Raw genomic sequence first — 27420 nt, forward strand, 5'->3', positions numbered from 1 at the left:
CGGGATGAACCATTCAACCCTGCGCGTTCCTCTGAGGAGGCGGCCTTTCGACCAGGACATTGCCCTTCTATGCGCTCCGTTCGACGTCCGCTCTCGGTCCAGTCAGGTCCCAGTCTCAAGTTCTCTCTAGAGGACGACGTGCTGTTGGCTCTTCCTCCGAGAAATGGACAGCACGACGCAAGGCCAACGGGTGGACATGTTCACGTCAACAGGTCGTCAATGCATGGAACAGCTTCGAGAGCTGATCACGCAGCATTTGGCGAGTCCTACATCCGTGTGTGAAGTGGACGATGAGATCAAAGCCATGTTGCTGGACCCCCGTATGAGCTCCAAGGCTGGCGATCTCGTCTCGGACACTCGTGTGTTCCGTCGCGCTCAAGAAGCTTTGCGGCAGGGAGCATCGAGCTGTTTTCCAGCTGCTTGCTGCTCGACCGAGTGATGCGAGTTCCAGTACTGAAGAAGAGGTGGAGGAAGAGGATGAGGACGATGAGATGAGTTCTCTCTTGATGGTGGATGGACCGAAGAACCAGCCGCCTGCTGCTGCGTCGACTACGAGTAGTGGCAGACGCTCAAGTGATGCTGTGGCTGAGGACGAGGCTCGAGCTTGGCGCGAATGGCAGCAAGTGTATGTCGCATGGGACACTCTTGCAAGTGAGGGAGCAGACCTGTTCGACAAGGGCCAGTACAACTTACTGAAGCTGTATCACCACGTGGATATCCTCAAGTGGTTCCGTGAAGTTGGTCAGCAGGCCCATCCAGCGGCGTCTCTGCTCGCTCGCGTGTACCTTGGTCAGCAACGTCCTCCGTCTCGGGCTCTGGGAACGTCGCTGTTGCAGTTTACGAAGCAGAAAGAGGCTGATTGGGTTACTGGAGCTGCTGAGCGAGCCGAGAAGCGTTGCATTCTTCGCCATAATTGGTTTCAGTATCAGGGCCTTAGTGCAGACGGAGTGGTTGTTGTAGCCAGGGATGAAGGCATCAAGATTACTACTATTTGAGGGTAGTGAAGAAGGTCTTCATACATAATAGGTTAACTCTCTTGGGTATTTCTTGTACCAGGGAATGCTTCATTCTCTTAAAAGCTCGTTCAAGCAGAAAATGGAATTTTATTTTAAATTAAAACCTCCGCAGGGAGGGATATTGCAGACCTACAAGCACCATGTTGAATTCTGTCGAGATCTTTATTGATACCAATTTTTTGTTGTTGCATTGTAGCCGTCGACAGTTGGTGTTGCAGTCTTTCTTTCCCCATCAGCGAGGCTATCACCGATCGATGCTTGGATGCCGCTTGAAACTGAGACCTGCCCATCAGCGATACCATGCAATGTGGCAGCTGGGATACTGCTCGCAGCAAACAGTAAATAGCTGAATCGCATGGATGTCGGTGCCAAACCTATTGTCTTTCAACTGAGTATACAGTAGATAGTAAAATATAGGACGATACATTCGACGTTTTTCTTACTGTAGCAATGGTTGTGCGTTGAAGGAGATGGCTTCCAGCTGTGTCTGGGCTGGAATAAGTCTTGTCTACTGAAGACAATTGATCATCGGGCATGAAATACATGGTATTTAAGTTTTCAATTCTAGTAGTACTTTGCCGAGAACGGGTGTCGTAGTACAGAGCAACCCTCACAGGTAAAGCAGTCGCGTTGCGAAGCTGTATTACTCATTGCTGCATTCGATCACAACGACTTGATGCTGGCAGTCTACTCCTGAAAATTTTAATCTCAGGCTGAAATATACCTCTGCAAAATGGTACCAAAGTCCTTCAAAATGATGCCATGGAATGCGTATTGTACTACTAAAAAATTCATGTTCGTGTACGAATTTTAAGTACTGTATCAGCATGCAGTATTAGTAGTAACACCGCGTATTCAATTATAAATGTTAGAAACAAAAAGAGGACTTAAAAATAATATTTTGCACATTTTGGTTCAGAATATTTTATTAAAATATTTATTAGTTTCTAATTATTAGCGATGTAGAAGCACGCATTCTAATATAGGGCTAAGGCTTTTCATTGTAAAATTGGGAGCCTCGTGCCAAATTTTACTTGCATTTGCTTGTCTTGGTCTTGCTAATATTAGTAAGAGCGACTCTTGGTTTTACTATTCAGTCTTTCACAAAAAAAACAAGCAAAATCTTGAAAAATTCTCCCCACCAGTAGCAATTCCCTCACGACAACCCGCGCAGTACTACCGATTCATCCGCTAATCATGCAGGGACATCACGCGTCCGACGTCTTGTACGCAAAGAGCGAAGTCTCCCAGACTCCCGACCCTCTCGCCGGTGAACCCACCGACCGACACGGCATCCCATTATCTGTCGCGCACAGCCCGCAGACCGACCTTCCCGTTTGGCAGTTCATTCATAAGTTGACGACGCCCCTCTCGAACCCAAAGAGTGGCGATCACCCGTACACTCACATCTGCGTCTTATGTTCGGCCTCTCCACCAATGCGGGCCACGTCGAAGCGAACAGTCACGTGGCGCGACGCTCTGATGCGTCAACGGATGTCCACGAATGCCGTGGCGCACATGCAACGCGTTCATCCGGACGAGTTCGTCACCATTGCCGACTATAAGCAACGCAAACGAGAAGCGTTGGTAGAGAAAGCTGCCAATGGCACGAACGAACCAAAGAAGAAGAGAGCCAAGCGAACGCCTGGCCCCAAGAAGAAATCCGCCACTACTCCTGACGAGAACCGGGAAGGTGCATCGGCAGATGAAGTGCCAGTCACTTCTGTGGTTAAAACGCAGACAACGGGAGTATCGCCACGGAAGCGAACACCCGGCAAGACGACGGACCTCGTCCGGACGTGGCTCATCTCGTCGGGCTTGCCCGTGTCCGTGCTACAAGATGCCTCCTTGCAGCAACTATTGAAGCTCTCGAACTCAGCTATCTCAGCGTTGACGACGGCGTCGACTTTTAATGCTCAAGTGCAGGAAGAGTTTATAAAGTTTAGCGGTTTTCTGGACTTGTATCTAGCTTCGGAGTCTCAAGCTGCTTTGGGGCTGCCGTTTCTATCGCTTCGACACGAGTTCCGACCTATCGATGGAGCTACTGCCGAAGATGGAGCGAGAGACGACGTTGTGTCGAACCAGGAGAAGGCGTTCCTTAGTGTGGCAGTTGGGTTCATTGACTCGCAGTGGCGTCGAGTGGACTTGGTGTTGGCAGCGAAGCAGGTGCCGAGAAGTTGGAGTCAACAAGTGAACCAACTTGTGACCCAGACTGTGTCGGAGACGTACGGCATCCCCTCCATCTCGAAGTATGCGCGGTTCCACGTGGATGTCGTGGAGGCCTCGCCGTCGAGTCTTGCGGTTAGTGAAGGGTACGAAGCTTCCACGGACGAGCACGAGGATGTATTGACACGCACGTTGCGTCACTGCGTGATCGATGCACTGGGTGTCGGAGCCACGAGCTCTTTCGGTGGAGAGACGAGTGTTCGTCGCCTTGTCCGAATACTACAAGAGCTTCTGAAGTACTTTGAGGCGCCTGACCGAGCGAATATGCTGACGGAAATTGGAACCAGGAACGCTGTGCAGGTGACGTTCTCTTCGGCTTCATCCATCGACGCCCTCGCACTCTCGTCCTTGACGTCGATAGGTGCAATGGCCGAGCTGTTGCGAGTCAGCTGCTGTCGATACCGAGCCTACTGCTTGTACTTCCAGTCGTCTATGAGACCAACAGTAGCGGAGCCCGAGTTGGAGACGGCGTGGACGCAACTGTCCATGGACGACTGGCAGACTGTGACGGAGATTGAAGCCATTTTGAACCACCTGACGCAGTTCCGTCTCGAAGAGCGCGTGGCCTTACGACCAGGAGCAGTGGCGCCTTCCTATGCGCTTCTGTTCCGACGTCTGCTCTCGGTTACAGTCAGTGTCTCCAGTCTCAAGTGTCTTTCTCTAGAGGACGACGCTGCTGTTGGCTCTTCCTCCGAGAAACGGACAACACGACGCAAGGCCAAACGGGTGGACATGTTCACGTCAACAGGTCGTCAATGCATGGAACAGCTTCGAGAGCTGATCACGCAGCATTTGGCGAGTCCTACATCCGTGTGTGAAGTGGACGATGAGATCAAAGCCATGTTGCTGGACCCCCGTATGAGCTCCAAGGCTGGCGATCTCGTCTCGGACACTCGTGTGTTCCGTCGCGCTCAAGAAGCTTTGCGGCAGGAGCATCGAGCTGTTTTCCAGCTGCTTGCTGCTCGACCGAGTGATGCGAGTTCCAGTACTGAAGAAGAGGTGGAGGAAGAGGATGAGGACGATGAGATGAGTTCTCTCTTGATGGTGGATGGACCGAAGAACCAGCCGCCTGCTGCTGCGTCGACTACGAGTAGTGGCAGACGCTCAAGTGATGCTGTGGCTGAGGACGAGGCTCGAGCTTGGCGCGAATGGCAGCAAGTGTATGTCGCATGGGACACCCTTGCAAGTGAGGGAGCAGACCTGTTCGACAAGGGCCAGTACAACTTACTGAAGCTGTATCACCACGTGGATATCCTCAAGTGGTTCCGTGAAGTTGGTCAGCAGGCCCATCCAGCGGCGTCTCTGCTCGCTCGCGTGTACCTTGGTCAGCAACGTCCTCCGTCTCGGGCTCTGGGAACGTCGCTGTTGCAGTTTACGAAGCAGAAAGAGGCTGATTGGGTTACTGGAGCTGCTGAGCGAGCCGAGAAGCGTTGCATTCTTCGCCATAATTGGTTTCAGTATCAGGGCCTTAGTGCAGACGGAGTGGTTGTTGTAGCCAGGGATGAAGGCATCAAGATTACTACTATTTGAGGGTAGTGAAGAAGGTCTTCATACATAATAGGTTAACTCTCTTGGGTATTTCTTGTACCAGGGAATGCTTCATTCTCTTAAAAGCTCGTTCAAGCAGAAAATGGAATTTTATTTTAAATTAAAACCTCCGCAGGGAGGGATATTGCAGACCTACAAGCACCATGTTGAATTCTGTCGAGATCTTTATTGATACCAATTTTTTGTTGTTGCATTGTAGCCGTCGACAGTTGGTGTTGCAGTCTTTCTTTCCCCATCAGCGAGGCTATCACCGATCGATGCTTGGATGCCGCTTGAAACTGAGACCTGCCCATCAGCGATACCATGCAATGTGGCAGCTGGGATACTGCTCGCAGCAAACAGTAAATAGCTGAATCGCATGGATGTCGGTGCCAAACCTATTGTCTTTCAACTGAGTATACAGTAGATAGTAAAATATAGGACGATACATTCGACGTTTTTCTTACTGTAGCAATGGTTGTGCGTTGAAGGAGATGGCTTCCAGCTGTGTCTGGGCTGGAATAAGTCTTGTCTACTGAAGACAATTGATCATCGGGCATGAAATACATGGTATTTAAGTTTTCAATTCTAGTAGTACTTTGCCGAGAACGGGTGTCGTAGTACAGAGCAACCCTCACAGGTAAAGCAGTCGCGTTGCGAAGCTGTATTACTCATTGCTGCATTCGATCACAACGACTTGATGCTGGCAGTCTACTCCTGAAAATTTTAATCTCAGGCTGAAATATACCTCTGCAAAATGGTACCAAAGTCCTTCAAAATGATGCCATGGAATGCGTATTGTACTACTAAAAAATTCATGTTCGTGTACGAATTTTAAGTACTGTATCAGCATGCAGTATTAGTAGTAACACCGCGTATTCAATTATAAATGTTAGAAACAAAAAGAGGACTTAAAAATAATATTTTGCACATTTTGGTTCAGAATATTTTATTAAAATATTTATTAGTTTCTAATTATTAGCGATGTAGAAGCACGCATTCTAATATAGGGCTAAGGCTTTTCATTGTAAAATTGGGAGCCTCGTGCCAAATTTTACTTGCATTTGCTTGTCTTGGTCTTGCTAATATTAGTAAGAGCGACTCTTGGTTTTACTATTCAGTCTTTCACAAAAAAAACAAGCAAAATCTTGCAAAATTCTCCCCACCAGTAGCAATTCCCTCACGACAACCCGCGCAGTACTACCGATTCATCCGCTAATCATGCAGGGACATCACGCGTCCGACGTCTTGTACGCAAAGAGCGAAGTCTCCCAGACTCCCGACCCTCTCGCCGGTGAACCCACCGACCGACACGGCATCCCATTATCTGTCGCGCACAGCCCGCAGACCGACCTTCCCGTTTGGCAGTTCATTCATAAGTTGACGACGCCCCTCTCGAACCCAAAGAGTGGCGATCACCCGTACACTCACATCTGCGTCTTATGTTCGGCCTCTCCACCAATGCGGGCCACGTCGAAGCGAACAGTCACGTGGCGCGACGCTCTGATGCGTCAACGGATGTCCACGAATGCCGTGGCGCACATGCAACGCGTTCATCCGGACGAGTTCGTCACCATTGCCGACTATAAGCAACGCAAACGAGAAGCGTTGGTAGAGAAAGCTGCCAATGGCCCGAACGAACCAAAGAAGAAGAGAGCCAAGCGAACGCCTGGCCCCAAGAAGAAATCCGCCACTACTCCTGACGAGAACCGGGAAGGTGCATCGGCAGATGAAGTGCCAGTCACTTCTGTGGTTAAAACGCAGACAACGGGAGTATCGCCACGGAAGCGAACACCCGGCAAGACGACGGACCACGTCAGGACGTGGCTCATCTCGTCGGGTTTGCCCGTGTCCGTGCTACAAGATGCCTCCTTGCAGCAACTATTGAAGCTCTCGAACTCAGCTATCTCAGCGTTGACGACGGCGTCGACTTTTAATGCTCAAGTGCAGGAAGAGTTTATAAAGTTTAGCGGTTTTCTGGACTTGTATCTAGCTTCGGAGTCTCAAGCTGCTTTGGGGCTGCCGTTTCTATCGCTTCGACACGAGTTCCGACCTATCGATGGAGCTACTGCCGAAGATGGAGCGAGAGACGACGTTGTGTCGAACCAGGAGAAGGCGTTCCTTAGTGTGGCAGTTGGGTTCATTGACTCGCAGTGGCGTCGAGTGGACTTGGTGTTGGCAGCGAAGCAAGTGCCGAGAAGTTGGAGTCAACAAGTGAACCAACTTGTGACCCAGACTGTGTCGGACACGTACGGCATCCCCTCCATCTCGAAGTATGCGCGGTTCCACGTGGATGTCGTGGAGGCCTCGCCGTCGAGTCTTGCGGTTAGTGAAGGGTACGAAGCTTCCACGGACGAGCACGAGGATGTATTGACACGCACGTTGCGTCACTGCGTGGTCGATGCACTGGGTGTCGGACCTACGAGCTCTTTCGGTGGAGAGACGAGTGTTCGTCGCCTTGTCCGATTACTACAAGAGCTTCTGACGTACTTTGAGGCGCCTGACCGAGCGAATATGCTGACGGAAATCGGGGCTAGGAACGCTGTGCAGGTGACGTTCTCTTCGGCTTCATCCATCGACGCCCTCGCACTCTCGTCCTTGACGTCGATTGGTGCAATGGCCGAGCTGTTGCGAGTCAGCTGCTGTCGATACCGAGCCTACTGCTTGTACTTCCAGTCGTCTATGAGACCAACAGTAGCGGAGCCCGAGTTGGAGACGGCGTGGACGCAACTGTCCATGGACGACTGGCAGACTGTGACGGAGATTGAAGCCATTTTGAACCACCTGACGCAGTTCCGTCTCGAAGAGCGCGTGGCCTTACGACCAGGAGCAGTGGCGCCTTCCTATGCGCTTCTGTTCCGACGTCTGCTCTCGGTTACAGTCAGTGTCTCCAGTCTCAAGTGTCTTTCTCTAGAGGACGACGCTGCTGTTGGCTCTTCCTCCGAGAAATGGACAGCACGACGCAAGGCCAAACGGGTGGACATGTTTACGTCAACAGGTCGTCAATGCATGGAACAGCTTCGAGAGCTGATCACGCAGCACTTGGCGAGTCCTACATCCGTGTGTGAAGTGGACGATGAGATCAAAGCCATGTTGCTGGACCCCCGTATCAGCTCCAAGGCTGGCGATCTCGTCTCGGACACTCGTGTGCTCCGTCGCGCTCAAGAAGCTTTGCGGCAGGAGCATCGAGCTGTTTTCCAGCTGCTTGCTGCTCGACCGAGTGATGCGAGTTCCAGTACTGAAGAAGAGGTGGAGGAAGAGGATGAGGACGATGAGATGAGTTCTCTCTTGATGGTGGATGGACCGAAGAACCAGCCGCCTGCTGCTGCGTCGACTACGAGTAGTGGCAGACGCTCAAGTGATGCTGTGGCTGAGGACGAGGCTCGAGCTTGGCGCGAATGGCAGCAAGTGTATGTGGCATGGGACACTCTTGCAAGTGAGGGAGCAGACCTGTTCGACAAGGGCCAGTACAACTTACTGAAGCTGTATCATCACGTGGATATCCTCAAGTGGTTCCGTGAAGTTGGTCAGCAGGCCCATCCGGCGGCGTCTCTGCTCGCTCGCGTGTACCTTGGTCAGCAACGTCCTCCGTCTCGGGCTCTGGGAACGTCGCTGTTGCAGTTTACGAAGCAGGAAGAGGCTGATTGGGTTACTGGAGCTATTGAGCGAGCCGAGAAGCGTTGCATTCTTCACTACAATTGGCGTCAGTATCAGCAACTCAGTGCAGACGGAGCGGTTGTTCTAGCCAGGGATGAAGGCGTCAAGATTACCACTATTTGAGCACAATGGATAAGGTGCTCACGAATATACATGTAATAGGTTAACTCTTTTGGGTATTATTCGTTCCAGGGAATACTTCATTCCCTTATAACCTATTTTTTTACAAGAGCTTCTAAATGACATGCACCTCCAGACGAATCTTAATCAAAGCTAGCAGAAAATGCAGAGGTTTCTCGATGAAGGCCTTTACCGCATCTTTTATCCATGGACTCACGAACGCTCTCTCGTCCGTGGCAGCAAGCCCATCATCTTGTGGAATATCGTCGAGATCTTCGGCTGGCAGCACTATCGCCACTTTTTTAGTTGCGTTCTTGCCGTCGACGGTGGTGAATTCAACTCGAACGATTGACGTCGGAGTCTTGCTCCGATCATCAGCGGGACAATGAACTGTCGTAGCTAGGACGACACTTGACAGTAGAAAGTAGCGGAGGCGCATGATGCGGCACGTGGAGCTGTGTAATCAAGTTGTGTCAAAAGGGCAAATGACAAGTTGCTGGAATTCATGTACAACAGCATTTAATGGTCATGTTTTGTGCTCGCGACCATAATCTGATCTACTTGCCACGGAAAGATGGCGTGCGCACCCGAACCACGACATCTTTTGTTTCCTAAAGCGATGGCTTCAATATGTACATACACACGTTTCATAGTGTTTTATTGGCCTCTGCTGGCAGCACAGTCAACTTGAAAAGGTCCCATACTAGGTGTTGAGGACGATGTACGGGGTTTTCCAAAAATGACACAGCTTTCCCTTTGCTTAGATCGAAGACTATGGTCGTGAGCGTCCAACCCGACAGATCGCCTCGACTATGGGACAGAGAATCATGAAACACCGGCCATGATCGATCTTCCTGGTCGCCGAGCACTGTCAACGCCTCATCCACATTCGTAGGTGGCGTCAACTCACTGTAGCGACGTAGTCGATGGAGACTACTTTGATACGGAGGCTGCGCAATCCGAAGCCGTTGGTATTGATTAGCGTGAAAGACCGCAGACACAGCACTCGCATTGTCCTTGAACTCGTAGATAAAATGCCGGTTGAATGACGCCACCTCGATATTCCACACACGCTTGGCTCGAACGTCCATTAACTGGAAGTTATGACCAGCAGCTTGACCCTCTCGAGTGATGATTGCAATCGCGTCATCGGCATTTTCAGCTGTCAGGAGATCTTGTGATATAAATCCTCGTCCAAGACCACCAATAAAAATCTCGGACGGCTGCACAACTTCTCACCGAACCACCAATGAGTTTTCATTTATCCTTTCTCAAAAAAGTAAAAAAAAAATGGTTACGTACAATTGAGTGTGAATGCAACGCCGTTCTCGTTGAATCCGAATGCCCCCGATGGGAGATCTCCCAGATACGTATACGCAACAAATTTGGCTTCATCTCCAATTTTTGCAATAACGATTGCCGTGCGGTTAACATCCACCGCGCCACAGTCCTCATTATGAGCCACCACATGCATCTCCGAGCTTGTCAAGACAATATCCGAGCATCTCAAAATAAGATGACGCAATTCAGTAGGAAAATTTCCATTCTGGAAACTCGGGGGGAATGAGTTGGAGAATTCCTCTACAATATTCTCAATGAAAATAGTCTCGAACGGCACGTCACTGCCTTCTGCTATACCTTCCAGTTCCTCGACGTATTGCTGTAGCATCAAAACAACGCTTCAATTAGCAACGCTTTAACCAGGGAAGCAATAGCAAGCTAAGTCACTAACGGGGAACGTCGCTCTGTGTGTCAGTAGGTATCGATCCAGCACTTTACGTCCTAGTATCGTCTTCGCGAATGGTAGAAGTTTGGAGCTTCGTATTAAGCCGCATCCGGTCCTGAATTCTGTCCCGGAATTGCAGTCCCATTTGTCTTCCGAACTCAAAGTGCGAGTCTCCATAGAACTCGAACACTTCGTCCCCATACACAAGAAGACTACACACCGCATGCACCGCCACTAGCGCCCTCATTTTTGGATATCAAATGAAATTGACGTGCATATTATGTACGTTTCCACTTCAACATGGGACCGGTCATGTCGTTATGTAACCGGTTAATATACTTGATGTTTGTAAGGAATTCTAGAACGCCGCTTCGTTGGCCAATCCGATCATCATTCTTGAAAATGTCTTGCCACCCGTCAAGCCTCAAAGCTGCTAAGCGCCAACGTCCCACTACGAGACCGAAGAAAGTGGCTGCCAAGCAGCAGAAGCCTGTCATTGACCTCACTGGCGAGGACGAATCAGAAGAGAGTAACCAGATGGATCTTCATTTGGAATCAGACGACTATTTCGCGGTGTTGAACCTGCCGCGCTCCGCCTCCGCGTCCGACGTTAAGCGTGCGTACAGGAAGCTGGCCGTGCAGTGGCATCCGGACAAGAACCGCTCGAATCCACGCGCCGAGGAGGTTTTCAAGAAGATCAGCGAGGCGTATGAGGTGTTGAGTAACTCAGAGAAGAGGAAAGTTTATGAGAAATACGGCAAACCAGGGCTGGATGGGTCAGTTCCAGCTCATGATGAACACTTTGGGTTCCATAGCCATAGAGGCTTCTCAACGCAACATGCACGAGACATTTTCGATGCTTTCTTTGGCGGCGAGGACCCATTTGAAGCATTCTTTGGGCGACGTCGAGGATCATCCCAACGACGTGGAATGTTTGATGACGATTTCTTTGGGTCTACGGGCTTTGGAGTGATGGGAATGGGCAGAGAATTCGGCAATATGGGTACGTCTATTATGGACCCGTTCTTTAGTAATGGATTTGGCGACATTGGTGGATCAGGTGAATTTTATTCCACAAGCTCGAGCTCTTCGTCGTCGACTTTTACCGACCGTAATGGTCATGTGATCACGCAGAAGACGACGACAACTACAGATGCAGATGGACGCACAGAGACGATCACAGAGGAGTACCGAGATGGCAAGTTAATGAGCTCGTCTACGAGTGGCAGTCGGTTGGCTGATGCTGGACGGATGCAGCTCGAAGGCAATTACCAACGTCGTGGATCGCGTCCGAGGTACTAAAAGCCAATGAAATGCGAATGATGGCAAGAGAAGGCACTCAACATCAGTTTAAAATAGGCAAACGAGGAGAAAACGCAGCAGAGGAAGATTTAGTTCGACGCCGGTATTGCAGTTTCTGAATTTTAACCAGAATATTTACGTCATCTGGAAGGATGTCGGTCTCAGTCATCTATCCTGTGGTTAATTGGAGTTTCTGCTCATTTTCACGTTGGATGGTCTGCATCAGGTGGTCGATAAACTCGGAAGCAGTTGCAGTTCGCGTCTGAAACATGAGAAAGTTATTCTTAGCAAATATAAAATCAAATTTCAAGTTTGCGTACCTGAACAAAGAAGGCGTGTGTCTGGAACGGTAGCTTGCGCAGTGCGCGGCCACTGAATCCTTCGGCCATTTTTGCAGCTTGTCGCAATTCCATTGACAACTCCAGCTCTTCATTACCTGGAGGACTCGTTATTTGGTCCACCATGCGTTTTTTCGAAGCCTTTCTTCGCATTAGCTCTTGGTAAGCAAACAGAGGCTGCGTACTAGGCTGTAGTATTCTCACACGTCGAAGCTCTTCAATGCAGCTCCGTAAAATCTCATAACGTGCGTGACACGACGGAAGTCCAATATATCTGACACAATATGAAATAAGTTAACTCGTCAGGATCATTTAGTTCTCAAAGTGGCTCAACGTACTGCTTGATGTCAGCTCTGTCGATAAACGCCACATCGATGGCTTCGGTGATGTTTGACGTAGTGAGGATCAACACGTTTGAGTGTCGCTTCAACGAATCCAGCTGCGTTAGCAATGCGTTGACCACGCGAATCGCGTCAGACGGCTCCGCTCCGCTTAAAGCAGACTTTCGAGCTGCCGTAAGTGACTCCACCTCATCTACATGTACAACTAACGTTACATACAAAGCCACTTCTGTTTGCATAGTACTATGCAATCTCACCGATTAAAACACAGATCAACGACTCCTCATCCTCCACCAGCTCCTGAATCTGACGGAAGAGCTTCATCACGAGCTTCCCACTCTCTGAAAACCACTACAAATGATAGAAGCCGTTAGAATTATGATAAAAAGAAAAAAATACTAGCAAAAGAATGCTTCGTACCTTGCTGAACAGACTGTGGGCGTTGATCTCCAAGAGCACTGCATTCGGGTATCTACATCATTCCCCAGTGAATAAAAATATCCAACCAAGTCAATTGATGTGCCACCAACCTAGATGAGAGACGAATGCTTAGCTTGTGGGCCAGTGCTTGGCACAGACTTGTCTTTCCCGTTCCCGGTGGGCCATGTAGCAACACGACTCGGTTCCATGATATGATATGCGGGTTCACTTTGGAATCTGAGAATAACATTGCGGTCATAGCATAGTCCAGCACATTTCGCTTCACTCCAGTGTCGAAGATAAGCGAATCCCAAAGCCCGTCAAAGCTCGTCGCAGGCAGAATCGTCTGCTGACAAGTCGCCACGTCCTCATCGTCAGCCGTTTCCTCTGCCGGAGGCTCCTGCACAACACATTAGCGATTTTCAAGTCTTTATGCAACAGGGTGCAGCCACGTACATCACTGAGCTTAAACACGTGTACGAACAAATGAGCTTCTGATCTCGGAACACCCGCCTCACTGGTCTCCTCGCCATCAAACTCCGTCACATCAATCCGATCCACATGTGCTGCGAGCGGCAGCTCCTCAGGTAATTTCAAGGATCCTGTGTCATATTACGATCATTAAAACTTCATAACAAATGTCAAGGCGCAAAAAAAACTCATTAACCCTTGGCGAAGAGAGAGCAGGTGGCGCCAAGATATTCAGCCACAGCTGCACCCACTTGCTCGTAGTCAGCAACGCTCTCCTGCTTCACGCAGACCTCCACTAATGATCTTCAGTTAGCCACGGAGAAAACGAACAGCCCGTCATGGTAGCGAACCCACCGTGCACATGACGAAGCTCCTCCATCGCATGCGGCGTTATGATGATTAGCATAAAACCCTTTCTCCTGTACCCATTTCCAAAAATGGCTACATGAACAAACAAGTGATCCTTGCTCTCCGACATGGAATCCGACTTGTCTCTGCGGGATGCACTTTCACAAGTAGCTACGGATGTACTGGGTTCAATTCCAGCGCAGCGCTGCATTGTATACATCTACGACAAGCCTGCTAACCTGTTGAGACCTCAGATTGTCGTGAACTACCATGAGAAAGTCATCCCTGCTCAACCAAAAGACCAGCTAACGGAGGATGGCAGCGAGCCACAAATTTCATCGAGCGAGCAACCAAGTGAAGCAAGCAAGAGTAGTTCGTCTGCGTTTAGGAAAGAAAACGTGACCGCGTCACCACTGGCGAGCTTCCCGCCGGTTATGGGGATGGTAAGCTCTTGCTTCCTCCAGAGACGATGTCTCCGCATGGAAGAGGCCAACCCGGTACGACCCAAAGCGCGGTTGCAACAGCACTGAAGGTATCTATAATGATATATTGTTATGTGTAGCACCGCGCGTTCCACCGCGACTATGACGTGCCGAAAGACATGCAGGTGGATTCGATCCTCTGTGCCCCTGTCATTATGCACCGTCGAGCTGCCGCAGTAATTCAGGTTTGGAATCCAACGTACTTATGGTAAGTATTTAGCTAATGCGGATAAGCAGCTTTTGAACCGTTTAGATACGACAGAGCGAGTGGCAACCCCACAAGATATCAAGGACGAGTTTAGCACCGAAGTCAGACTGCAAAGGCTCAAGAGTGTCAACGCAATGGTGGAAACAGGGTTTTCGACCAAGGATGAACAGAAACTAATGCACTTCACCATACACATTGCGGTGCGCTAAAGCATTCACGGTATTCTTTTAAGGAAGCACTTAGATAAATATTTTGCTTTGTACGTACAGCAAACTATAGACACCAACACGAAGAAGCTTGCGAGCGTCCGTAGTCATGCCAAAATTCGCGAGGAAAAGGCAAAACAGGCCATGGATCTCATGAACGCTCTCAATGGCACAACCACAGCCCACACTGGCAGTATCGGAGCTGAAATGGTGCTGCCTACAGATGTAGCTGAGTTTACAGACCACTACATGCGTCGTGCTACCATTACAAGACTACCAACTCAAACAGGGGCGACCAAGGACATGTTAGGCGTGTTAGTTGTTGTGATGCGCTTACAAGCGATGTTCAGAGGCAGACGTCAACGACGAGCTGAGAAGTTTGCAGAGGAGCTGGAGAAGTTTAAAAGGCAACGCGAACGGATGAAATCGATGATAACTATGCAACGCATGGTTCGGACCCCCGAAGAATCCAAGCCAAGAGGAAACGAGAAGGGTCCGAGCAGCCATCTAAAGGACACTACTATCCATTCAAAGGAGGACTCAACTCATTCCAAAGAGCGAGATGACTCAGTCGAGGAGTTAAAGAAACGCCCTCCATCCCAACCTAGGCCGTCTGTTAGCTACTCGTTAAGTACCCCTGTGTCCCCGCGTCCACCACAGCAACCAGAGACGCCACCCCGTAACGTATCAACTCCTCAGACAACGCATTTACTGAGAAGGACAACGAGTGCGATGATTCAGAAGGGTTTTCGTCGACACCAACAGCAACGTCAAGCAATAACCCCTGCAACTGTTGTACATGTAAAGCCCGTACAGGTGTCCAAACAAGTCGCCAGTGCGGTCAAGGTGCAGTCATTCATCCGAGGTACTCTTGTACGGAAGAAGATCCGAAAAGCCTTACTCACTCGTCAGAGCCCACGCATTGTGTGCTTACGCGTTGCATCGTGCTCAAACAACGTTGTATCGAACCAAGACAGTCACGAGAGCCCTCGTGTAACTCATCGATCTCAAACATGTATCTACGCATTGCCAGAGCGTCCAGGTAAAGCTCCTCCCACGCCTCGGCGCATGTCGATCTTTAATCAAAACCACGAAGCGTTTTTGGATGAATACCGGACACTCAAGAAAACACAAGCTGTTACTTTGGAATCGAGAAGACTTTTAGCTCTCCAAAAGGGAGAAGACAGGCATCGACTGTTGAAACCCTCTGCACGTCGATTAAAGCCGAGTTGGGTCCGGTTAATACCGTCGGTAGTCTGGGAGATGTCCCCGTATCCAACGCCGCCAGCTGTAGAGTTTTTTAAGCACGCCAAACGCCCTGAAATGCAGCCTGACAAAGTGAACTCAGTTTGCACTGCGACCTTAGCAAAAGTTGGTCGCAACACTACCAAACAAAGCATTCGACTACCTCATATCGGTCCTCAGCTACAGCAGCACGACACATGCAAGAATTCGCTACTGTGCTGTCTGCTACCGGCCCAAAGGTTGACTTTGGACTTCACATCGACTTCTGCCCGTCCGATCGCTCAAATGGGCCGCAAAAACTGCAAGAACGAAGTTTTGGCGGGCGATGTTGAAGACACTGCAAGTGACAGAACGACTTGAGATCGATCTGCTGCAAAATGACGTGGCAAGTTCAAGTTGCCGTTCTCTTGCTGACCAACAGCTTCAACAAGGCCGCTCCGTCTTTCTCGATTAAAGCAGCTTCAACAAACGATTAAAACTGTCATGTCGGTCTTCGTAGACAACAGCATCGTGCAAAAAGAACTCAGAGCCTGTACTTATGAAAACAATACTATGAGGGCGAACAGGAGACGAGTTTTTTGCCGTCGTTAAGGACCTACAGCGCCGCAATGGACTAGCAAACGAATCTCGCTCAGTCGGACACAACTGCGTCACCCGCGCAAAATATCAGAGCCCATTGTCCCAACGCACAGAGTTGATGCAAGCCTCCGGCTCTCGTCGGTGTATGCACATTGCACTGCAGCTTGCGATGCAACTTGCAAGTCATCAGGAAAGTCAAGCAGAACCCTTACATGCTTCAGTGTGTACATCACTGTAAAAAGCCATCTGCCTTCACATTTCCTGGCAACCAACAGCCGATTTGTGTTTGCCCCGCTTGATTTGCTTGAGACTCGTGCTGACGTCAGTGACGATGCTGGTTTTATCGAAACATGGCGGCGAACTTAGGACCCAGGAGGACACACGGCCATCGCTGAGTATCTGATTCCTTCCCTTCGGACTTCGGCAACACCGAGTCGACTCGATGGTGCTGCTGCTCGCCATTGACGAACAGCAGCGAGTCGTTGAGGAAGCCAAGCTGTTCAGCCCAAACTTTGGGGTAAATGTGAACTTGAAGGTGACTTAACCGAGGTCAGGTCTGCTGCGCGATGCAAATCAATACCACTTGCCACTGCCACGCACTTCGGATACAGTACAACGTTTTAATTTGATACATTCAAGTCGGCCACACCGTGGCCACCATGCCGCGCATGTCCATGGCTCCATTCAAGCATTGATACATGTATTGTGTGTATTGTATGGCCAGCCGCATGCCATCATCGACTTGACTCAAGTCTTGAGCTGATGGAATTCGACGGGTGACAAGCTTAAAAGAGGAGGTGGCTTTCGCCACCGGACGTGCTCCTCGCTGATTGCACCACAGAACACTCGTAAGCACGGACTCTGTCCTATGTGGTCCACACGTAAATAACTTTCTAAAACAACCGGTTCTATCCCAACCAATCAACGCCTATCCCTGATAACATCGTTAGTTTTTTACAGAGGGTTTTGGTGGAAACTGACACTACTGCATCAAACCGGTATGTACTGGAGAATAGACAAAGCGCTGGCTTTGCGGGCACTCCCCCAGCTGTGAGCGTGTTGTTTGTTGGGCGCGTACTGCCAGAAAGCAAAAAGAGCGAGCGACAAGAGAGAACAACAGGAGCGTACGCGCGACGCAGCACGCCGCGACACTTTTGTCAGTTTTTGAGGGGTCTGTCTGTCACCTGTTTCATTTCAATTCATTTCTCCGATTGTCTCTTCGTCAGTGGACGAGAGACCATCACTCTTGCAATTCCGCCTTGGCCTCACAGTATAAAACTCCCCCCGTTCAACAATGGCGCACATGTTAGAGGCGCGCATGATGTCGCGCAACCCATCGGCCTCGAGCCTCACGTCCGCGTCGCGCGCGAGCCGTCGCAAGGCCAGCATCAGCGGGCCGTCCACCAACGGCAGCACGGCGGCCAGCACGCCGCGCAGCCGGCGGCCGTCGCTTTCGCGAAACACGAGCAGCAGCAGCGGCTCTAATCTGACGGCCAACTTCGGCTCGGCCTCGTTAGGCAGCAGCAAAAATAGCAGACCTAAAAGCAACAACACCATGTCGACGCCCAACCTCATCGACCTAAAGACGATCACGGCCGAGGAAGTAGAATGGGAGGGCTACTTGTACAAGCAGCGCAAGATCGTCAAGAGCTGGACGCCACGCTACATCACGCTGCAGAATCGGACTGTCTCGGTCTACAAGTCCAAGAACCATGCGCTGGCGAAGGAGCGACATCGTGGTCGTTGGGTTATCAAGCAGATTCTAAGCTCTCTTCCTTCCGCGGGCTTCGGCGGCTCCAAACTCAAGCCGGAAGAGCTGGGCTTCAGCTTCTTGGCTAGCAATGGCAACTTGATCCACTTTGTGGCCACCTCGGCGGTGGAGAAGGCCATGTGGATGCAAATGATGCAGCTTAGCTTGCACAACACCACCGCTCGAGAGGCTTCCCGGCTGCAACATGGACGACCACGTGGTGACGTGCCGCCAACGCCTACGCCACGCTCTGCAGACGAGGTAGTGTCGCTCGAATCGTCGATTACGACGCATCTTGCAGAGAAATTCCTCGCTGATCTCGTGCACCTTCTAAGCGGGACGTCACCTGAGAACGTCATCGAGCGGTTGCCCTCATTCCTCCGCCAACTGAGCAAGGACGTCGAGCTGTTGTTCGACATGGAGACACGCGAGACTACTCAACCGTCGTGTGTATTCAAGGGTATCTACCATGGACGTGAAGGCTTCGTGCACTTCGCAGCGCTGTATGTGAGCAAGTATTTACTGGCCACGGATGTGAACGAGGAGGTCGCACACAAGGCAGACGATGATGACCATCACGCGTTCGCATACTCGGGACATCGTCTTATCAATACGGTCTCTGGGTCCACCACGGAAGGCAAGTTCGGGTTGCAGATTACATTCACTCCTGCTCGACGTATTTCTCGCATCGTGTTGTCGTTCCGTCAACGCAGCTCGTCGACTTCCAGGACTCGTCGTGTGACGACCAACCCCATGACTGTCGCAGAGCACCCGGCGTGTTTCCACCAGTACTGTCTTACCAAACGTTCGTTGGCCTTGTCGTTCTCGGACTTTGACGTGGTGGGTGTGCTGGGTCAAGGTGGCTTCGGCACGGTGGTGCTGGTACAGCGTCACTTGATTCCGGACGAATACTTTGCTATCAAGATCATTGACAAGCAGTCTGGAGCCGAGAGTGCTCTAAAGGAGCGACGTATCCTGTCGGGCGTGCGTCATCCGTTCCTCACGTGCTTGCGCTTTGCCTTTCAGACACAAACCAAGTTGTATCTCGGCATGGATTACTACAAAGGAGGAAACTTGTATTTGCATATGCATTCCTCGAAAATGGACCCGAATGTGTCGACCAGCAGTGGACGACGCTTCTCCGTGGAACGTGCTCGCTTCTACGCCGCGGAACTGGCGATCGCGCTCTCGTACCTGCACGCGCATGGTATTATCTACCGTGATCTGAAACCAGACAACATTATGCTGGACAAGACGGGTAACATTCGTCTTGTGGACTTTGGTATTTCCAAGCAACTACGTCTGGAAGGAGAACCGGGAAGCCACAACTATTCTCAAGCTGGAACACTTGCTGGCTCCCCTGCGTACATTGCTCCTGAGCAACTACTTACGCAGAAACCCCAGTATGGAATGGAAGCGGATTGGTGGAGCTACGGCATCTTGTTGTACGAGATGTTGACTGGTAGCACTCCGTTCTTCGACGCTAATATCTCCCAGATGTACAAGAAGATTCAGACTGCTGATGTCAAGTACGAGAAGTACCCGCCGATCGATGACGATGCCATTGATCTGATGAAGAAACTGCTGGTTCGTGACCCTGCGGAACGTATTGATATTGATGCTGTTCGTGCGCACCCGTTCTTTGCTTCGATCAATTGGGAGAAATTGGAGATGAAGGAAGTCGAGCCGCCGTTTATTCCACCGACGAAAGAGTTGATGCAGAATGTGCACGAGCATTTTCGTAACATGAATGTGGACGAAACAATTGGCGAGAACCCCAAGGCTGTCAATGGACGGAAGGCTTCTACTGTCGCGAACGCCAACGACGAGTCCCACTTTGATGAGTTTAGCTTTGCGTACGACACGACTCGTGATACGTTCGATGACTTGTCCATGGCGGACGAAGGATGGCTCGTGCGACAGTTGCAGGAAGGCGCAGCAATGCGTGGCCGTCTGAACGCCAGCGACGCCGACCCTGAGGCCGATGAAATGGGCAGCGAAGACGAGATCACGCACCCTATTCTCCATGGTCAAGACAGCAGCGAAAGCGACGAACCCGAAGTCGAAGTCACCAACATTTAAGTGGACCGTGGTGTATTCCTTGGAGAAATGTTACCACCACGGCTTCTAGTGAATTGGAACAAAATTTGAGTGAACAAAAAGCGAAGCAGCTTGACAAGTGTATCTCACAAGTCGGCAAAAAAGGGTCAGAGCCGCAGCACATTAGACAACAAAAATAATTTTTGTTTCCACAAATTTTGCATTGAAAAAAACATTTATTACGCGTAACTTACAAAAGTGCAACTAGAATTATGGGAGCATTTTTTTGCCTATGATGCCGTTTTCTGTTTCTTGCGGATTGGAGTGGCATCAGTGACGTCTTGTTCAGTGTCGCTATCCATGACAAGATTCGGTGCACGAGCTCGCCTTAAGTTTGCAGGTGCCGTGTTCACCGCGCGGTTAATTAACGCCAGATCCTGCATTTAAAAAAATGTTACAAATAAGAAATACAAAAGTAAACAAATGCGTAGCTTACCCGTGCGGGGCTCTCGCCAATTGCGTACAAAGCATGCGAGCGCGGCGTCAATTCGGAACGTCGATCCAAACGAACTTGTTGTAGTGGAGACATGAACACATTCGAAGACTTGACGCGTTTGGGTGACGTCTGGTTCATCGATACCGGTAGTGCTAGCACCTCAGCTGAGGTAAACATTTGCAGTGCTGCTACCGCCGGAGACGACACAAAAGGCGATCGAATTCCGCGACGACTAGGACGTGGTGGTGTGCTTGGAAGTGCACTGTTTCTGTCATTTGAGCTGAAGTTGTTTGGTGTTCGGAAGAGCTTTTGAACAGCTTCAGACGCTGCTCGGGCGATACTTTCAGCATCGGAAGTAGAGGCAGTCAACCCCAAATTTCCGTTGCTACTTTCTCTCCTAGGAGTGAAGCCTGGCACGAGTGTCTGAGACACTCCAGAAGCTTGAGCCACAACAGCATCAGCTGCAGCCATTTGAGACTCGTGACACTGGAATTGAAGGATAAACACCTTCATCGGTGTAATGTAACAACGATTGTAGAACTTGATAATGTTTCCACGAGACTTTTCGTCTTCCAGAAGAATACCATCAATCACCCCTTCACCGTTGCCAGGCGTCTGTCGATTCAGTTGTTTGTAACATGTCAGTAACCGCTTAAAAGACATTGTTGCGGCTGCTTGAGAAATATTCGGCCCACGTGAAACCTTGCACACTGCATAAATATTGCACAGCACTATCAAGTCCAGATGACGGTCTTTCAATAAGTACTGGTGTGACGTGATACATTCCTTCACAGCAGTCCAGATCTGGTTCTGATCGGTCGAATCCAGTCCCAATAAGTTGCAGAGCTGATAAATCCTGGAGGCTGCGCGAGATAACACCTTCCGGTAGAACAGACGAAGCACGGGTGCATGACCCGCTGGACTAGACGTAGCAGATCCGTCTCGGCTCAACCGATCCGTCAAACTTGGCGTATTGGGAGCAGAAGTTGTCGAACTGAGGAGCTGGTACAGCGCTGAGTCGGATTTCCACACGGCTGAGTCCAGAATACGGTTCTTCACATCGCCCATGTGTTTTTTCAGCGCTGACGGCAGCTTCGGTGCGTATTTGACGAAACTTTCACTTGTCGTAACAAAGTGGAAAGCATTCACATGCAAATGTTCCAATAAGAATGGATACGAGATCGTGATAAGAGAATGTGCTTTGAGAACCACTTCAGCACTGCACGCAAACAAGGCGGCCAGGAAGACATCGTTGTTCAGTAGCTTGGAGAAGTCATTGGTACGTAGTCTCTCGCGTTCAGACTGTAACAATGGCTCAAGAACTCGGTAAAACAGCACAATCGTCAGATTCTTCGTACGCTTCAAACTATCGTCCACACCAGATGAGAACGATATGTTCCGTGCACTCTCATTCTCGTCTGTATCCTCCTGCTCGTCCACCATCAATGTAGCAGTAAAACGCACTCTCCCCGCGGTTACTCTACCGGTAGTCCGTGCTGCTAATAGCAACTCCGAATGTTCACGTAACACTCGTGTGATTCGCTGCGTTGGATCCACTGTACAATCCGAGAAAAACCTTCGAAGTTGCGGAGTAACAGGCGTCAACATAGTGCTAGACAACGTCTCCCGTACCCAGTTATTCGTCTCCACTGCTGCAGTTACCGGCGTACGCATCGACCCCGGGGAGGGTCTTGGACTTGCTCCATAACGAGGCGAGCCTTGCCAGTGCCAGGAATGCGTCAAGGGCGAGTTAGGTGGGAAGAACTGCTGGCGATGACGAGGTGGGGTCATCATTCCTCTTGTAGCTGGTGTAGTAGGATTACTATCGCGTCGTCGAGCCAGCATATTGCGCCGTACAGGAGACAGCATCGCGTGTGCAGTACTGCGACTTGCACCCGTCAAATCAACCGAGTTGTCTCCACTATCCGCTTGTGTAACATTTGCTCCCATGATAGTACGTCGAACACGAGCATTTAGAAAGAATGTTTCGTCTAATTTGCCACATCCATCCAAGTAGTCTGTCTTGTATTTGTCCGCCAATCTCGTAACATTCGCTTCCAGCACTTCGTCACTAAACAGCGTCACACTGAGCACTGTATGCTCGTCTTCTGGTTTCTGTAACACTTGCTCATCTCGCAGTTGTTGTAACACTAAACCCAGATGTTCCGATGCGCGTGAAACATCGGCTGGATCCACTTTTGGAGCGGCGCAGAGAGCTTCCAGAAGCTGAGCACTCGTCTTTACTCCTGCACCCGACTTGACGGGCGACGCCTTGCCTTCTCCCAGTGCGCCCATGGCACTTAACGCTGCTGCTACTTCAGCTTCCACTGAGGCTTGAGACGCTTGCGCACTAGCAAGAACCAAATGTAGCGTGGCTAATAGCAAGTTGTACAGTTGTCCTAGACCCGAATAGTGCGCGTCTAGTCTTCTTTTGGCTAATAGGAACAGCAACCAGCCTCCTTCAAAGAGTTTCCGGTGTCGTGTACGTGTGTGCAGCTCGGTATTTAGCTCAGTATCGCTCTCTGGCTCGGGATCGTTAGGAAATAGCGACTGCGTTCTCTGCTTGGGTACAAGTGTATCCCAGAGCACACGGTACTTCTCGAACAGAAGGGTGGCTATAGTAAACTCCTCTTTAAGTAGAGTAGTGGCTGTTAGAAGCTCCGGTTCCAAGAGCAGACGGTTGAAGAGACTCGTCAAGTAGAGCAGGAATTCCTGCAATCCCACACCAGCCTCGGCCAGTAAATCCACTAGATGCCACTCCAGTTTGTTCTGTACAGTTGTAGAGCATTGCTCTTCTTCGACTTGCTCTTGTTTGATCTCCTGCGTCATCCCCGTGGCCACAACGGCCACTAAGGCCCAAATCTTGTCCGGTTCGCTCTCCTTGCTACGCGCATTGCTCTCGTCCAAGCCGATGACTGGCGCGGACGGCAATATCTGCTCGTATAAAGTCTGTGAGGTCTGCAACAGCAGCGCATCGCCGCGGATGCTCGCGAACGCCCCAGAGTCCGACGCCGACGCGAAGAAGCGACTCAGCGTTCCCGCCATTTTGAGGCTTCAAGGGCGGAAGACTTTTGAGCTAACAGCGGGAAAATGTATTGAAAATGACAGGTCTCTAAAACCTTTGACATTTTGTTCTTTAAGGGATACAAATGCTAAAATAACGCTATTTAACGTTTTATTGAAGCATCCGACACCGCGATGTCTTCAGGGGGATTCTGGCATGTATCGTCATAATTGTTACTTTCATTAACAATGCTGACCGATGGCTTCCATTGCCATCACAGCGTTAGCGAGTTTGTTCCGCTATCACATTTCCGTCGATATCATTCTTTACCAGCATCACACAGGCGTGCTCAGTAGTATACCTATAGAACAAAGTGACATCTCGATTATATCTGCTGCTATTTAAGCAATAAGTTACGATGACTGAAGCTGGATTGCAATAAGCTTAAAAATGGTAAAGAGCTAATCGTTTTTTTTTTTTCATTTTTCACAGATCAATAAGCTAAGCAAAAGTTTAGCAATAATGGGCTATTTGGTTTATTGTTCGCATTGGGTACTTTCAGGAGAGTATGCATCGTCAATTTCAGCTTCGCTTCTCGACGTGTAGTGAACACTACTGAACATTATTGTGCTTTCACCTCTTTGCAACGTCAATGTATCATTACTATTCAGTCACAAGTGATACTTATCACCTTTTGTAACTCACATTTAGGTGGTAAGAAGAACTATAGCTAAATGGCTACACATTTTAGACGTAGTACGCTTTCACATGTATCTCGAGTTTTCGAGTTGCTGGATGAGCGATCGTCGCTCAGCGAGATAGAAATGTAGATCTTCAGTCAGACGTTGCGTCTTGATAGTTGAGATCTGCGTCGCGTTGCTTGCACTGGCGATCTCGTCTTCGACATGTTGGATCTGCTGACGAATGTGCCGCAGCAAGTTGAACGTGTCAACTCGGTCGGTGAGCGACATTTCCACGTAGATTCGAGGAGGTTCCGGTCCCACCGGGGTCGTTGGGATCCCGGATCCATTGTCGGCAGACAGCTCACGTCGATCCGCCTCGGCCAGTATCAACGGCTGCAAGAACGTATTGGTAGCATTACTACTAGTGGTAATAACGGGGATCGTAGTACTCGACTCATCTGTATCCATCCGTTCATTGGCATCGATGGAGTGTGGAGGAGCCTCCTCTGTTGTCTCCTCTGCTGACTCTCGGTCGACGTTCTCGTTTCTATGTCCTACTAGATGGAAGCCAGTGTTGTTAGTACTACTACTGAGGTTACCAGGGGCAATGGACCCGTCTGTCTCTACCCGTTGGCGCTTGACACTGATAGTCAGTGCATGAGTTTCCGCTGTAGGGTTTCGATTCTCATTCCTGTTCTCATCCTGGCAAACAGGTCGCGCTCTCTCGATCACTTTCCGCTTCTTCCTGTAGCTCTCAGGCACTTGACCCTTGAGCTTCTTCTGGGCGATGATCTCCAACATCACATTTTTTGGCTGGTTCTTATAGTAGCGAACGCCCAGATAAGTGCAAACTTTACGGATCGTCTTGTATGTGATCTTAGTCGTCTCGCGGCCCTGGATCGCGTGTGCGTAGGGCACGATGCAAACTTCACCGTCCATGTCTACCTTCTGGCGCTCGCGGATCTCCACCTCGTCCAGCGACAACGTCTCCGTAAATGACCACTCTGAGTAGCGTTCCATTGTTGCGGTGGGGGGCGGGAAGGGAATTTAGTGAATTACCACGTTCTACCGGTAGAATTCGGTAGAACAGCTGGCAAAAATGTTGTGGTTTACCGTGTTCAACCGGTAGAATGAAGTCTGAAGCTAGCTACACTTTTTTGCGTGGCAAGTTGCCACTGGCAACCCAGTGCACGAAGTTAAGTAAGTGACCGATTGAAGATGAACACGAGCAAATTTAAAAGTAAGTTGGATCAAATAATGTATCTGTGCCAGTTAAAGAGTTGACGAGCGCAAACTACGTTTTTACTGAGGCAGGACAATTTCTGTTGAGCGCAGCTTGTACCACACCTTGTATCAACTCAATCAAGACTTCATCCGTGGGTGACAGCCTAGGCTTTGTCCAGCTGAAAGCTTAACTTTCGTATCTGCAACTGCGAGGAAGGAGATGGGCACGACCCTGCAAAATTGTGTTGACTAGACTGAAATACCGGTAGCAATGAAGATATTCGCAAGGCTCTCTTCCTCTGTAAGCTCTTTACCATGGCAGTAGTGCTTTCTCCACAACTGCGATTCGGGTTTCCAACGCTTCAAACCCCATGAAGTTGTCGCGCAGAGTTGACTTCACCAATGCTTCCACCGTCTCGGCTTTCTCGCGAATTCCTTCGCCTTCGGTCATTTTTGTCTGTACCTCATTGTCTGTGCGGCCTCTATTCTGATCGTACGTTCGACCAGCTTTAACCAAATCATTCAAGGCGTCGGCAGTTCCATTCGCGGTGATACGAGCGGCATTGATGTCCGACTGGGTCGGTGTTTTATTCTGGCTGACCCGCTTTGCCACTTCCCGCATCTCCGAGATCATCTCCTTCACCACACGGATATCGACCTTTAGACAATACTTGCAGGTGCTGCGGTAGTGGAAACCAGGTAGGTTGCGACTGTCGTGCTTCCTGAGTTTTTTCTTAAGCAGCTTGAGGCAGTTGCTTACGTCGTCTGCAGTCTGGTTCAGAAGGCGTTCCAGCAAAGAGAACTCTAGATTGGTGGCAATGCTGCGTTTGGTGATTGTGGTATTCATATCGTAAGCTTGCGTCTTTGTCGGCAGGTTTTGAAGTGAGGAGACAGTTGAGCTAAGGAGAATAGGGTCGCCCTTCCATTTCATTTCATTAAATTTCACAGTGATAAAGGGTAAAACAGACTATTTCCGCTTTTAATGTGTTTTATTTTGTTTCCTACAACAGCAAAATCAGAAAAGACTATTGGTTATGACAGTTTATCTACAGCAAAAACGTGTGCATTTTGCTCACCACAAATGTAAAACTTAGGTATTACTAATATATCCTGATAGTCACGGACCGTGACGGAACGTCGTACATGTAAAATAAAATAACAGAAACAAGTACGCCTCAATAAGCGTAGGGTGCCGTCTGATTAGTTTGCATAGGTAAATCACTGCCATCTTGTGGTTCATCAAATAGACCCCAATCCGTGTGATCATATATATGGGGTATATGAAGTGCAAGCTACACTTATTCAGGGGGACTTCCGTACCTATGCATGTGCCGAGAACAATCGAGACAAACGTGAAGTTAGTATTGTGAAAATATCACCTGTTGACCAGCTAATATAAAAAAATATCACCTAATATTTTCCTTTGAGACAAAATACTATTATTAAATATCAACTTAAAATTAGCTAGTACGATATTTTTTTTTTAGATTGCGTAATCGGTTTAAATCCACCAACCAGATGTCGTTAACGTTCGACTAGCTGGAGTCCGGGACAATTGTGAGAGCGGTGGCAAGGTTGGCGTCGTGTGTTGGCACTGCTGAGCACATTATTCCAGCGTCACAGCCTGCAGGTTTATTAGACGCACGTTGTGGATGAGGCTATCGGTAGAGAACAAGAACAAATACCTTGATTGCGCTCTATCGACATTAAACACCTGCAAGCGTTTGCAGTTCTCCATCTCAATTGCCTTTGTCTGTGTCACAGTGAAATACTAAAGCAAATACTCGTCAGTCTTAAAGCATACTGCTGTTCTAGAGCCGAAAGAGTTCTTTTGCGACCCTCAGCAGAGGGTAAGGTGGCAAAAAACGTACTTAAGTGAAAAATATCGTAAAATATGATTTTGTATCTAATATTTTTCAAATTGCCGAGCTGATATTAAAATACTATGCTATCTTTTGAAAACAATTACTAAAACTACTATTAAAATCATAAATATTATTGAATCTGTTAT

The 27420-nt window shown here is 49.5% G+C and overlaps 9 protein-coding genes across 9 annotated transcripts; 5 read left to right on the plus strand and 4 right to left on the minus strand.

The window, feature by feature from the left end:
- Positions 1-2213: 2213 nt before the first annotated feature.
- On the plus strand, positions 2214-4772 carry PITG_16455 (uncharacterized protein; the record flags this gene model as incomplete). The annotated part of the gene is made up of 1 exon (XM_002897442.1): positions 2214-4772. The coding sequence occupies one exon, from the start codon at positions 2214-2216 to the stop codon at positions 4770-4772; it is 2559 nt and encodes an 852-aa protein (XP_002897488.1).
- A 1218-nt stretch (positions 4773-5990) lies between these two features.
- PITG_16456 (uncharacterized protein) lies at positions 5991-8596 on the plus strand (the record flags this gene model as incomplete). Its single annotated transcript, XM_002897443.1, has 4 exons — positions 5991-6486; positions 6544-7313; positions 7395-7961; positions 8046-8596. 4 exons carry the CDS (start codon positions 5991-5993, stop codon positions 8547-8549), a joined length of 2337 nt encoding a protein of 778 aa, XP_002897489.1.
- Positions 8597-9193: 597 nt separating this feature from the next.
- Positions 9194-10449, minus strand: PITG_16457 (cysteine protease family C45, putative; the record flags this gene model as incomplete). The annotated part of the gene is made up of 4 exons (XM_002897444.1): positions 9194-9777; positions 9849-10206; positions 10279-10319; positions 10431-10449. The coding sequence occupies 4 exons, from the start codon at positions 10447-10449 to the stop codon at positions 9194-9196; spliced, it is 1002 nt and encodes a 333-aa protein (XP_002897490.1).
- Positions 10450-10674: 225 nt separating this feature from the next.
- On the plus strand, positions 10675-11904 carry PITG_16458 (uncharacterized protein; the record flags this gene model as incomplete). The annotated part of the gene is made up of 1 exon (XM_002897445.1): positions 10675-11904. The coding sequence occupies one exon, from the start codon at positions 10675-10677 to the stop codon at positions 11572-11574; it is 900 nt and encodes a 299-aa protein (XP_002897491.1).
- A 327-nt stretch (positions 11905-12231) lies between these two features.
- On the minus strand, positions 12232-13523 carry PITG_16459 (thyroid receptor-interacting protein 13; the record flags this gene model as incomplete). Its single annotated transcript, XM_002897446.1, has 7 exons — positions 12232-12446; positions 12511-12604; positions 12674-12725; positions 12784-13073; positions 13130-13275; positions 13392-13439; positions 13499-13523. The coding sequence occupies 7 exons, from the start codon at positions 13521-13523 to the stop codon at positions 12232-12234; spliced, it is 870 nt and encodes a 289-aa protein (XP_002897492.1).
- A 409-nt stretch (positions 13524-13932) lies between these two features.
- PITG_16460 (uncharacterized protein) lies at positions 13933-14391 on the plus strand (the record flags this gene model as incomplete). Its single annotated transcript, XM_002897447.1, has 3 exons — positions 13933-13989; positions 14055-14159; positions 14212-14391. 3 exons carry the CDS (start codon positions 13933-13935, stop codon positions 14389-14391), a joined length of 342 nt encoding a protein of 113 aa, XP_002897493.1.
- Positions 14392-17506: 3115 nt separating this feature from the next.
- Positions 17507-20124, plus strand: PITG_16461 (protein kinase, putative; the record flags this gene model as incomplete). The annotated part of the gene is made up of 1 exon (XM_002897448.1): positions 17507-20124. The coding sequence occupies one exon, from the start codon at positions 17507-17509 to the stop codon at positions 20042-20044; it is 2538 nt and encodes an 845-aa protein (XP_002897494.1).
- Positions 20125-20292: 168 nt separating this feature from the next.
- PITG_16462 (uncharacterized protein) lies at positions 20293-23560 on the minus strand (the record flags this gene model as incomplete). The annotated part of the gene is made up of 2 exons (XM_002897449.1): positions 20293-20439; positions 20499-23560. 2 exons carry the CDS (start codon positions 23541-23543, stop codon positions 20293-20295), a joined length of 3192 nt encoding a protein of 1063 aa, XP_002897495.1.
- A 641-nt stretch (positions 23561-24201) lies between these two features.
- On the minus strand, positions 24202-25205 carry PITG_16463 (uncharacterized protein; the record flags this gene model as incomplete). The annotated part of the gene is made up of 2 exons (XM_002897450.1): positions 24202-24739; positions 24785-25205. 2 exons carry the CDS (start codon positions 25203-25205, stop codon positions 24267-24269), a joined length of 894 nt encoding a protein of 297 aa, XP_002897496.1.
- Between the last annotated feature and the right edge of the window lie 2215 nt (positions 25206-27420).

This window comes from Phytophthora infestans, genomic scaffold (genome assembly GCF_000142945.1).
Source record: "Phytophthora infestans T30-4 supercont1.44 genomic scaffold, whole genome shotgun sequence".
NCBI lineage: Eukaryota > Oomycota > Peronosporomycetes > Peronosporales > Peronosporaceae > Phytophthora > Phytophthora infestans.